The following is a 14,054-nucleotide window of genomic DNA, read 5'->3' on the forward strand; positions in this document are numbered from 1 at the left end:
GTCAGAAGTCTCTTGCCTACCTTAAAGGTCCATTCATCAAATACCAAAGTAGTATAAACCTTAAGTTTGCCACCCTCTGTTTCTGGGGGTAAGAATAATAATCCTACTGGTATCTTTTAAACCGTTTTTGGTCTCCAAACTAAGATCTTCAGAAACACTGCAAACATGTGCTACTCCAATTCTCGAGGATTTAGTTTGGGAAGTTTGAGTTTCCCTTGTCGGCAACCCAGGTGAACTTTAGTTTACTTTGCAGACTCAAGAGCTTGTCTAAACCTGTAAGCTGCACTTGCTTAAAATTAAAGCTGCACAAAATTTAATTAAGTTAAAGCCATGTCAGTTCATACCTACACGCATCTATTTCAATTTGCAGCTACAGAGTCGAGTTTGAACACAGCTGCCCTCGCTCCTAGGTGGCAGCTTAACTGTGTCCAATTAGCATCTTGCAGGAGCCTGCACTGCAGGACCAGGTGCTGAAACCCAAGATCACATTCGCCAGCTCTTTGGCTGAGGCAACCAGCAGGCCTGTGCAGCTTCACAGCGGCCAGAACAGACAATTCCACTGCCAGCGATGCATAAACTACAAGCGTGGGGCAGATGAGAACCATCCACTCAGTCACTTCACTCCTCCACTGCTAGGCTGCCTCTGCAGCCATGATCAATGAACAAGAAAGTCTATCAGATTATTTCTTTCCTCTAAAACCTAATTTATTAATGGAAATTATGACCAGCACCGAACCTCCGTCTCCTCGGAACAGAGTGCAACGTACGCAGCCAGTTCATTGCAGGCAGCCTGTGCTACGCTTGGCTTTGCCAGCCTATCCTACCTCTGTAGGCAACTTAGTGGGGACACGACCAAAAAAATGGAGAGTTTCGCCCTCTTCTTCTCAAGTATCATACCTACTTTGTAGGTACAATGTTGTCCATAAGCATTTTGATACCTATTTTTAAAGCTTTCATGGGTTTCTTTTAAAAACATAGCAGAGGGCACGTGACCTGCCTTCGTGCCAAGTACTGAAGCCACAGCCATGCAGGTCCCTGAGTTTAGCACCCTAGTAAGACAATTTGCAGAACATCTGCACGGATTCTTTATTCATAGTATGTCCATTTCAGACATCCCCAGGATGTTACACCACAACTTACTTAGTAAAGTGCTCAGAAACAGAAAAGGCTGTCTTTGACTAAACAACAGATTTCAGAAAAACTGCATTAGACTTCTGACTTTCCAAAAATAATAGCGCCAGAGAATTATATTTAAGATAGATGTAGACAGGTACTAAACCAATATTCCCCAAGAGATAAGTGCACTGTTAAAATTCACCTGTAGGCTGCAGCACGTAGCTGGCTCACATCTTTCAGCATCTAACAATTTACCGATCTATGCTTGTATGAAAGTTTCACACTAATGTTACCCACAATTACTTGTCTGATGGGTCTTTCCAGAAGGAGACATTGTCTGAGAGCAGTACGGAATTGATCAGCCTGGGTTTTAATTCCTGTGAACCACATCATGCGTAAACATGCCAGTGGGAGAGCAGATGTTTGCATTAAGGGAATGAAAATGTCTTTTCCTGATTATTAACGCAGTTTGATTTCCATTTTCAAGGTGAACTATATGCTGCTTTGCCACTCCCTTACTAAGCAGCTGAACTAATCAAGCCAAAACTGCAGCTCGCCTTTCCAAGTTTGATGAATTTAGGAAGGACCATCTCTTCCAGAAGAATACAATCTACTCGAGCTATCTCCTGATCCTATATTGCGCCTAATTTGCCACAACGCTACTGGTATTTGAAGTATTCAGTGGTAACTAAGAAATAAGAATCACCGTGAAATGACAAATAACAATTATTAGGTTCCATGCTGCAAACACCCATTATAAATATTTTCACCCTGAACACGTGGAGCTATTGACTGACAACATCTCAGTACACACATGTGTCTAAGTGTTCACAGAGATAGGACTTCCAAACACTGACCCACTGTACACACAACCTAAATTTTATTTTTAATTAACCTACAAGTTTCACCAACTTGAACATACAAATGATGCTATGTGAACATCACTTTCTTAATCCCTCCAAGTGAAGTAAGCATCTACCAAGGAAAAGATGCAGTCCATGAGGATATCTGCAATGAAAGGTAAAGAGGGACTACTTAAACCTATTAGTACTAAACAAAACAAAACATAAAATTACCTTGTTTTTCATGTTTATTCTCAGCCTGAGAGATCAATAGTATTACAATTTTTTTAGCCATTATTAACCAGGAAAATTGACTACTCATAGTGGACATCCAGGTACATATCTACAGGGTAATCAGACACCTAGCTGTAGTAAGGAATAACAGAGAGTTGTCTGAATATCTTCATGGATCAGGGACTTATTTATATAGGTTACCTAATCTTCAGGATCAGCATTTTTGCATTTTTTGCATGATAAAATGATAATTTATAAGATTAATTTTTACCCAAAATTTCACTCTAAACTGCATTTAGACAAACTTTCGTCCAACGTAATTAAACGCACACAAACTAGCATTTCAAAATTACTGTAAAAAGAAATATGTCTTCAGCACATTTGTTGATTACTTGGGATTTTTTTATTTGATTCAGTAAGCTATCTCTAGTTGTTAAATACAACTGATGGTTTCTGTTCAAAATATCCCATTCCACACTTCTAGAACTAGACTCATCAATCCCATTTCATTCACTTGTTGAATGGAAGATGCAAATACACTTTTCTCTTGGCTGCCAATTAATTTCTCAACTTTTTATGAGTTAATCATTGAACTATACCACTGGAATCACGCATAATGAAGGTAATTCTGCAGAAGAGTCTCCTGGAGCCAAAAGCTGGCTTAGCTCTTCAGCACACTGTGGTTCCAGGTGTGCAGCTTGCTATTACTGCCAGTGAGTAATTTAACTGTCTTTTAAATATCAGCTAATTTATTTAGTTTACATGACCACTAATAGCAATGTAGGCCCTAATACAGCTTGTTGTTTAAAATGCTAACAGGCTTAATTAAAAAAAAAAAATCAAGCCATAAAGAAAACAGGCACATTTCTTACATACCCTTATGAAAGGAACACCGTACTTTGTCAGAGGTTGGATAAAAGGTTCCTGTGGCACCGTCTCTTAAGTCCTGCAAGACTATTTCCAAACTATTTTTGGCCTTTGCTTCAGACTGCCCTATGGCAGCAGAAAGAGCTGCAGCTTTCAAGCAAGGGCTGTGTGCCGGCTGGCTGACCTCCACCTTCGTGTAATCAGCACGAGGATCACAGAGCGATCATTTACCTTTCGCTGAGAAACACTGTGAGAAGCACAGAGCATCTGAATATGAAGATAATGTGGGAGACGGCGGCTGTAGGCAGAGGATGCTGTGTAAGTACCAGGAGGCACAGCTCACTTCAGCAGGGCATCCGTCCCTTGGGGGACACCCACACCACAGCCGCCACAGCACACCCGGCCCACAAGCAGAAGCCTCAAGTGCCAGTTCCAGGTTGCCTCCAGAAGCACCTTGCCCAGCTCTTCCCTTGGCCTAATAAGCATCCAAGCCTCTCGAGTACTTTTCTGGACTGAATTAGCAATAAAACTAGCATGTGGTTCTGGAGGATGGAGTTGTCCCTGTTTTTCAAAGCAGATTAAAAAGCACTTAAAATTCCATCCACGGAAAAAAAATAAACAAACATTAACATTTTTCAATTTACAGGCCTTCAAACAGTTACCACTTGTGGTAGTGAGCAACTGTCTTTTAAGTCTGTATTTTAATAAAGCACACAGGAGTATTTTCACTGAAGTTACAAAGACTACTCTAAGTATTTTCAGGTGATTTCTAAACAAGGGCAAGAAGAAGGTGAGGAAAATGCAACAGAACAAATTGCCCATCTTACTATCCAGTACATCTCGCTCACAAGCGAAGGTTGCTTGAGGCAGACAATGCCACGCAACCTCATCCTAAGAAGTAGTTCCAATAGTCTGTATCACTGACAGCTTTAAAAATAATTTAAATCACTGCTTTAAAGGCTACCAAAGTAACGAACTGTAATTCTTGCTGTCCCATGCAATCCAACTTTTTAATTGACAGGAGTCCCAACAACCTTATAATGGCACTTAGGAATCTTTGACTGGGAAACACGGATTGCCTCCATGCCTGTGAGACCATCCATCAAAAAGGACCACAATAAATCACAGACTTTGACATTTAACCTTTAATTTCCTCTCGGGGGGGAGATACAAAGATGCTTCATTTAATAAATGAGTTCTTCCCAGGAATAAGATTTTCTTCCCAAACTTGAAGTACCTGACAATCAGTAAGTGATACCATCCCAAGCCAGCTCCAGGGAAAAACTAAGCAGGACCCCTCGCTCTGGAGCACAGGTACACCCTGAGAGACCCACGTCTGTAGACGCACCCCCGCCTCTGCAATCGCCACACACTGTGTCCCGCAGTGTGTTTAGAGGTTATAATCAGAAAAAAATAAGAGCTCACACGGCCTGAGCGCTACGTAAAGATCCATCCTGGGGGTCCCGCCTGCAGCAACACCCGGCCTCTCCACCCTCCAACTGGTACGATGTCGCTGCAGCAACCACAAGCAATCGAAAACAAGCAACAGGGAAAATACCGGGAAGTTTTGAATGCTTTTTCCAGTGTCTTAATGATTAAACATTCAACAACAGAAAACACTTGGCAGCTTACTGAAAGCCTGTTGATGGCACAGCAGCTGATAACAAGCATCCTACTTGATGACAGATAATCCTTTTTCCATTAAATCAAGAAAGCATTAAAATTGAGATACCAGCTAACTCCATTTAGAACAAAACAAAACAGACCCTCAAAATTCTCAAAGATCTGAGGGAACACAACAAAACACCCCAGTGCTTTCAGAATTCTTAGATTTTTTGGAGGATTCTTCTCACTGGCTTGAAAGTACCAATCTCTTCTGGCCTTCTGGTTGGGGTCTTTCTGGATGACAGAGCACTCGCTGCATTTTCATCTATTCAATTTACCTTCTGAATCACCTACTGATAACTTTTCAAACATGCAGTCCAGCATTCTATCTGGACTGCACCAGAGGCAAGCTAGAAAGCTACCTTCACCTCCTCGCCTTCACAGTTTAAAAATAAGAATTTCCTTTTTTGTCTATGAGGTTTTGAAATATTAGATATTAGAAAGACTTGAACCAAAAATCCAAATTTGGATCCTGATCTGAATTTTGCAGCTCTGGCCTCTCTCCAAATACTTCTGTTTGGCAAGCGGCAGAGTGGAGTAACAAGAGAAGGCAACATACATAAGTTATAGGATCTGTATAAAAACATTACGCTCAACCCCTGCTCTCAAAACTACACATAACACACAAACACAAAAAGACTAACAAAATCACACCCAGCCCCAATTAATTAAAAGATTAATCAGTGCTTCAGTAGAAATCTGATCACCCAAACCTGAACAGTACTGTCATCTCACTCAGTTACAGTATTTTTCCTGATTAATTTATATGGCACCCACAAAATTAGGGGTGGGGGGGCAGTGGTTCTAAGTGTTCTTTTCAGGTAGACAGTTGGACTCGCACCCGCCAATGGCATCCACACACACACAAATCAAACAGAACTGTCCTAAATGGCAAGCGACCCAGCTACGGAGGCCTGGGATGACACTCCTGCAATTCTGATCTTATTAAGAGCTCATTAGAAATTCTGCTCTGAATCATGATGTCACACTGTCTGACTTACGTCAACGAAGGGAACTCCTGCAGTGGAAATGTTTATGAAACAAGGAATTACATATGTTTGATGCTGGAAAGTCAACAATTTAATGCATCCTATGCATTTTAAATAAACAGCAGTAAAACTTAGCCAAACCTTTTATTACTTGAATATTGTTTTTTCTTCTCATATACTTTATTAGATCCTATTGTTTCAAGAAACACAGACAAACAGAACCCAGGAGCAAAAGTGAAAAAATCCACTCTTCCTAAAAGCACATTTACAAAGATCTTTTTTCTGCAAAGCTATTCCATCCAACTCAGCGCCAGGATATTCAATAAAACCTCAACTCCATTCTCAAAAGGTTACATAAAGGTTAGCGTTCATTTTATCCAGGTTTATTTTCTAGCCGTGTAAAAACGCCTGTGGACCAAATTGGCTTCCACACCTGCTGACCTAGAAACTCTACCGCTGTGGTGGCCGTGCCCCGGTTTGGAAAGTTGCTTCTCCTCCCACGCCGATCTGGCGGTGCCGGCTGCTGACCTGCCCGCTCCTGCACGGGGGACAGCTTCTCCACCAGCAACAGGAGCCATTTCAGCAGGGAACAGTACATGCTTTTTAAAGCCACTTCGGTGAGAAGCAATTCTTCCATGGGGGCTTCCTTCCAAAAGGAGGGTTACTTCCATACAGGAATGTGTGGTCATAAAGGGCGTACCTGGACCTTGTTCAAGAGAATGGAAGATCTCCAAAACAACCCATGGAGGGGACACAGCGGCCATCCTCCAGGAAAATAAATCAAGTTGAAAAAAATGACAAATGCTGCAGGATTTATTTCACCCAATTCAAGAGGTCTGCACCACAGATGGTTTGGCCCTGGCACGCAGTTTAGAATTTGTTTATAGTAAAAGAAAATTAGGCAAATAAAGTGATCAGATGGATTGTTTTATGGAAATGCCTTCTCTAGGAGATGGCCCTCACCTCAGAAGTGCATTTTTCTCCACAATGGCTACAAAGGAGCTACCTTGACCAACTTGTACAGAAACAGATGGAGCCAAATGAAACAAATTCCACTTTCTGTTCCTATCCATTTGGGGAAGCAGAGTGTGAAGGAGAATGACATGCTGCTAAATGCTCTGCCCAAGGAAGCCTGACCTCCCCCGAAATCATCAAGAACTACTCTAAAATATGGGCCACAGCTCAATTTTTTTCCTACATATTTGACTGCTTATACACCACACCAGGAAACACATTCAGGACAGGCAAGTCTCACCATCACCTGTGAACAATGGAACCATCAAGCCAGGGAAAACTGGCGTAGGGACAAGAAAGTTTTGCAGTTTTACACGAGATCTCTTAGTCAAGAGCTTCAAAGCACGTTTTCAAAGGAGGTAAACACATTTCTGACATTATACAGACTTAGTGAAGTGAGTGCAGTCTGTATGCCTGTCAATGATAATTATTAGTTCTTCCTCACAATAGTTAGTAGTCTGTTATTGAAGAATTATAAGTTTTTTTTCCCATCTCCAACAATTAATAAACCAGGATGAAGGAGGGAATAGTGGCTGGTGCATTTTGGGCTGGGGACATAGAATAACCACAAAGAGTCTGTAATCAGTTACAAGAAACTTTAAGTTCTCCAGGCAATTTTGACAGATCATTTAACAAAATATAGAGGTTTTTTCCCTTTGCTCTTATTCCCTTTCTCCCTCTCCTCAGCTACAGAAAATTGAAAAAGAGTAAATGCAGATGGACTGGTCTATAGATTAAACCAAACTGACTCAAAGAAATCTGAGTTTTAAAAAATTCATAAAGGGTGTTACAGGAATTTCAACCACAGAAGAAAACTACCAGAAAGGTGCTTGCACCTGCATTTGCAAAGAGCCTGAAATACATACCCCTAGAGCTTCTCTCTTCATTGTCAGGTATTCTGTTAAAAATATCAAGGCTATTGATCATTTCTTCTGCTGACCTAACCATACAAATAAGTAGCAATTCCTATTATGAAAAATCTCAATGGCATTTCCCAAATTGTGGAACATTTGCTCTGCCAACAGCTAAGTGACGATCCACACTTGCTGACAATGCCTAATGAGGAGTGATGGATGCAATTGCGGGAGGAAGCAGGAATTATTTAAGTCATAAGAAAGAACAGAGTCTTCCAAAAATTTAAAATATTGGTGTTACAAACAGCTAATTTGTTTTTCTAGCATGATACCAAGAGCCCAAAACAAGGGCACAAGTCATCTCCTACTCCCCCTTCAACATGAAACAAACAGGGCCTTAGGACACATAATTTTGGCACTGTGCAGCCTAGCTCATGTGGTTTTCCAGTACAACTTCTAGCTAGAAGAGTGATTTGAGGACAAAAATTATGGATCTGAAACCCACATCCACATCCAGCTGAAATGGCTACAAAAGCAATGGTTTGTCTTTGCCACTCCATGCCACCTGGTCTTCAGCTTGGTTTACACATGAGCTACTGGGGAGGGGGAAGAGAGAAATTAATCTCTCAAGTAGAATTATTATATTCAAATTCTAACAGATGCCTTTGGGACAAAAAGAGCCAAGATGCAGGCAGGGTGAAAGAAGCTGAGGCCAACCCGCACACAGATGCAAGCACGAGATCACTATTTACAACAGTAAACAAGTACTCATTGAGGAATCATCACCAGTTACTCACAACAGTGAGCAAGAAAACAAAGGCATCCATTCCTACAGTGTTCACTGCTACAGACTGGATTTTAGATTAAAACAGTGAGCAGAGGGATTAAATTGCCTAGAATTGTTGGTCTTTTTCTTTCACGCCAGCAAGAGCAGACCCTCAGGCGACACCTTCCTCCCTCGGTCATCTCCGCACCTCAGTCCTTGTGCCACACTGCTTCTACGTACGAACACCACTGGCTGTCTTCAGCCACAGGATATTCTTTGGCAACTTAATGTAATATTGAGTAGACTGTGTCTTCACCACCACGTGTTTGTGTACAGAAACATCATATACAAATAACACGTTTGGAAATACAGTACCCTCACCCGAAGGAAATAATTGAAACCCCATTAGTCTATAGGCTCAGACAGCTGACTGGAGAGGTTTTCCCGCCTCGGGCTCTAACGTCTGGACAAAAAGCTATTAATAAATATGAAAGCTTTAATGAATCTAGAGGGAAATAAAATCAGGCAGACTAAGGCCCAGTGGCCAGCCAAGACCGGGGCAACTCACAAACCCACCCAACCTGACACTAATCAGCCCGGCTGGGCTTCCAAAGACGTGTTCTCCCGTCTAGACTGCTAATCCGTCAATGGGAAAAGACATCTAATATTATTTCTGCCTGTTTCATTGACACCGTAAGAACACATCTGACTGCCTCAGCAACTCATGTACGCAACATGAAACAAAAACAGACACCACTTTGCTGGATGGGTACAAGTAGGGCAGACAGGAAAGAAATACAGTTAGACAGTGATGAACTTCAATTATTGTAACCAAACAGCAGTTAAATACCTGTATGTGATATTACAATGCAAATAAATACTTCCTGATTTGTTTTTAGGAACAGCTAAGTGACTCTTATCTTCTCCACCTCAGTCCAAACTAATAGTCACTTCATATGCAAAAACAAACAAACAAAGACAAAAACCCCAAACCAAACTCAAAACCCAGACTGGACTCCTAACAAGAACATTTTTAAGTCTTCAGTACATATGTTGGCCACGTCTGCAATTTTAACCAGCAGGACTTAACCTGTTGTTTCATTTTAAGGCATGTTCACAATTACTCAAGCTACTTCTATCAAACTACATTTAAATTTAATGAACAGAATAAATTAAGTATGAGTTGAGATAACAAGTAACTCATTGTTCCATGCGAGGTCTGCATCACACACTATATTTATATTCGTCTGTAGAGTGGAAGGACAAGCACAGACTTGTTTGTGATCCTCAAGTCCAGTATTTCAGTAGCTGCTATATTTTGCTATACTACTGTTTTCATTGACAAGACAATTGGAAAACTGAAACCATTCTTAAAGAAAAATAAAAACACAACCAGAAAACAACGAACTAAAAAACATCCAGTATGCACAAACCCGTAGGAAAAAAGAGGTGGGGGGCGGAAACAATACGGAAGAGTACTAATCTAGATGTGCTAAACGCTTTGGGAAGCAGAGGAACTGAACACGCCAACCTGCCAGCAGACACAACCGGCGGGGCAGAGGAAGAGCAGAGGAAGAGGAGGGGAGGCAGAAAAGAGGAAGCTCTCTCTGCACATTACACCTAGTCCCTGTTAACAACACAGCACTGCCATTTTCACAAGCAGCCTTCCACCATCTCTCCCACTGTTTATGCATCACCAGCACACAGCACCTGCTGAACAGAACGGCAGATCCAAACGGCAACTACAGAAGGAGACTTTCCACAGTTTACTCCAAGCGTGGAATGCACGACTTCCCTGGCAATGCTCCTCATCCTTGCTGCTCACAAACAACCACCGCATCTACGTGAAGATGCAAATTAACATTCAACTCCAGCTTGAAATGAAGACCGCTTGATTGCAATACAGAAACACAGAATTTCTAGTAGTTCCAGACAAAAGATTTTAAGGTATTCAAATAAAAGGTTTTATTATAAAAAATAATCTTATCTTCAAATAGTGCATTTCACCAGTATAACCTGCAGGGAAGGGATACTGCCTGCAAGCAGCAAGGAAGTGGCAACACAGTGCAGGAAGTGAGTTCCAGGGAGGAACAGTCCTGCGGAGGAGAGGAACGGCTGTCAGAGTAGCAGGACACAGGGCTGCAAGGTGCTGCCAACACCTCTGCTGGTCACAGGCGCTTGGCACCAGGACAGCCACTTACACCCCCAAAGCGCTGCATTCCTTTGTACCCAGTGCAGGCTCGAGCTACTCATCAAGTTTACCTGAATTAAATTAGCAGCTTTCATTTAAAAGGTTAACATACACTCTCTTTTTCCTTGAAAAGAAAACCCATAATAAAAGCAGAGGTTTTACTTAGTAGCCATTTTGTCTTCAACTTGGACATGATACCTAATCTGAATGCAATGTAAACATGCTCTCTGAGGCTCATTTCCAAACAGCACGTTCATTGAAAGAGAAGAAAATACAAAAAGGCCATCACTGAATACCACAATAAATTAGGAGGGTGTGAAGATTGTGTGATCTAAATAGACAGGAAATTCTGCAGTTTGTATTCCTTCTCTGGGTCACATTGCAGAGAAAACCAAAACAAAAGGTAGCAAGTGTGGATTAAGGACAATGAATTAAAAACAGCCAACAACCAAACAACAAATGCAAATTCAGTATGCCATACAATAAAAGAATCTGAAGGAAAAATTATATTTAGATTCTTTCTTTCATAGCTACATCAATCCAACCATAAAATCTAACTGTAATACGGAGCAATATGCAAGCTAGATCAGTATGTTCTTATGAGGATGAGCACACGTATGTAAATATATATATGGTGTGTATATATAAAGGAAAACATTACATATGAGCAACCTATATTTATAACTCCCAACTTTCACAACACTTTACCAGCCCTCTCAGCCAAAAGCAGCTTTTAAAAACATACAGAAAATATAAATGCTACAATAGGCTCTCACAGATATTTTTTTAAAAGCAGAATATTTTATTTGCAGGGCAAGCTAAACTCAATCTACCTCCCCCAAATACTCTTAAATAAAATGTTAGTTTACTATTAATTTTGTTTCTATTTTTAGAAAAACAAAACAAACCGGATTCCTGTGCGGAAACTTGCAAACCACCATCACAAGTTTCAGTCAAAATTGCATTTCAATTGCCAGACTGGGCACTGAGAAGCACAGAGGTTTACAGGAAGGCTGGAAAAACGCACCCTTACTGCAACACTCTGCATTCCTTGCTGCATCAACATTGTGCTGGGGGGTCTCATGTGAACGTCAAAAAAAAACCAAGGTAAAAACAGAGGGCCGTACAGGATGCCGAGTAATCAAAATGCCTCCAGCAGGTGAGCCTGCGCCCGCCCGCCCGAGGAGAGCGGCTTCGCAGCTCCCATTACCGCTGAGCACACGCAGGCTGCGCACGGAGCCTGCCTGGCTGCCTCACGCCTGCAAAATAACAAGCACCGGGCACGGCAGCCGCCGCGCGCCCCGGCCCGCCCAACCGGCGCACCTGACCGCGGCCACGCGTGTTTTCCGCGCGGAAGGGGGGACGGGACGGGGCCGGCAGGCGGCTCCGCGCGCAGCTCCGCGCTTCCTGGCACAAAGGGGCCGCGCCCCCCCCGCGCCCGCGCAGCGCCCCCACCCCCGCTCCGCTCCCCCCGTGCACCCGAGCGAGCGCCGGCCCGGGGCGCAGCGGGGCCCGGCCCTTACCAGATGGAGCTGCGGATCTTGTGCTGCAGCGCGCTGGCCTCGCAGCCCTGCAGCCCCGGCACCAGGGCCGGCAGGGCCCCGCCGGGCGCGGGGGTGCCGGCCAGCCGCCGCGGCGGCTGCCCCTCCGGCTGCTGCTCCTCGGCCATGGGGGCGCGGGGACGCGGAGCGGCGCTGGGCGCACTAGGCCTCTGCCGCAGCCCTTGAGTGAGTCGCCTTCCCCCGCTGCCCGGGGGACATCACGGGCGGAGAGCCGAGCCGCGTCCCGCCGCTACGCCGCAGGATGGCGAGCCCGGCCCTCGGCAAGGCGCATGGCGGCCCGGCCGCCGCCCCCGCGCAGGGTCGCTCCGCGCTCCCCCGCTCCGCAGCACCTGGCCCGGCCCGCCCCGCGCCGCGCCGCCGCCGCTCCTCGCCCCGCGGCCGCCGTGCCCGCCCGGGCGCCGAGTGCGCAGGCTCGGCGCTGCCCGAGCAGACGGGCCGCCCCGCGCCGCCGCCGGGGAGGGGGCCGAGGCCGGGGGCGCGGCCGGCGGTGGCGAGCCGGAGCCGGGGCGGTGGAGGCGGCCCCTCCGATAGCCCCGGGCCGCGGGCTGCGGGCCCCCGCCGCGGGGTGGGGGGCTCCTCCCGGAGCGGCCCGGCTCTGCGGGGGTGGCCCCCGCTGCGCGCTGGCGGCGAAAATAACACATACGTGTGTGTGTACGTTTTTTATAGATAGAGATATATATAATACACGTAGTTGTGCATGATTTACATAGAGTGCACCGAGCGCGGATCTGCGCACTGAGACACGTGAAGCTGCGGCAGCATTACATCAGCGGGCTGCACCGCAGCCGCCCGGCTCCTCCCGGGTGCTCCCGCGCCTTCCCCGGCCTCACACCTCGGGCAGCGCTCCTGAAGTGCTTGCTTGTTAAAAAATAATGAATTCCTCGGTGCTCACTCGACCCTGAGGAAGGCAGCCATGGCACGGGGTGGGGGCAGGGCCACCCCGTGTCCTCTGCCTTCCTGTGTGTCCCCTGCACATCAGTGGGTCGGTGGTGGCATTAGTCCCACGGGCCTTGACCCCCAGCTTTCATGAACAGCCCAGGCGGCTCAGCCTCCCCCTGTGTTGCCCCTTTTTTCCCAATCACTGCAATTCTGGTAGCATTCTGATGGGAATTTACAATTGTTGGGCTCAGCCCGCTGGGGCAGCACATGGCAAAGGGATGGAGGCACAGGTACCCTTCCTGACAGTGGTACGCAAGGAAGGAGGACTGACCTCCCTATGCTGATCATAGATGTGGGCCTGAAGATGACTAATAATGTAAATACACACATGGAGACATGGCACTGCTAAATTTAGGAGATGAGTATTTGTAAATCACTATGCCACCAACCAAAGAGAGACTTCAAAAATACATCTTCGCTTAAGTTTCCACTGCTCCAAAATCAGAACATTAGTGGCTATGACAATGATGATTTTCTTCTCCTTATAAGACCTCTCATCAGAATCACAAAAACTAAGCTCTCTTGTTCCTGCCTCCTGTTAAAAGCATTTTAAAAATTTAATTTAAAATTTCTGAAGGGCATCCAAAATAAAATAAGAGAAAAATACCAGTAAAAATTGTAATCAGGAGTAAATAGAGAAAAGTAATCCATTTAAAATCCCTAACTGCTATGCTTCTTGCAGGAAAACTACATCAATAAGCATGTTAACTGGCACAGGAAGACAGAGGTGAATGTCCTTGGTGATGTTTTCTAGTTTTGTGGCAATTTCCACCTAATACCAATAGTATTAACACAGCCAGGGTTCAGGGTTGCCTCTGTTGAGATCTTCTGTTGGACCCTGTGACATCTGACTGTCCAGAGCTTAACCCATGGGGATCCCCAACCTAAAAATGTTCTGGCCAGTGTGTTTATCAGTCCCAGACTAAAATCAAGGGGCCTACACACCAGAAGAAAGTTTAACAGATGTGCATCATAGTCACAGGGTTATAGTCTATTACAATAAATTGGAAAAATA

General features: G+C 44.6%; 1 protein-coding gene across 1 annotated transcript in view; it reads right to left on the reverse strand.

Annotated features, from left to right (window-relative positions):
• The window catches only part of RFX7 (regulatory factor X7), a 51,986-nt gene extending 39,515 nt beyond the window's left edge, over positions 1 to 12,471 (reverse strand). The window contains exon 1 of the mRNA XM_080350864.1: positions 12,062 to 12,471. Within this exon, the coding sequence (XP_080206990.1) occupies positions 12,062 to 12,207 (146 nt within the window). The 5' untranslated portion in view covers positions 12,208 to 12,471. The remainder of the gene's footprint in view (positions 1 to 12,061) is intronic.
• Positions 12,472 to 14,054: the final 1,583 nt, after the last annotated feature.

This window comes from Nesoenas mayeri (genome assembly GCF_963082525.1).
Source record: "Nesoenas mayeri genome assembly, chromosome: 11".
NCBI classification, from domain to species: Eukaryota; Metazoa; Chordata; class Aves; order Columbiformes; family Columbidae; genus Nesoenas; species Nesoenas mayeri.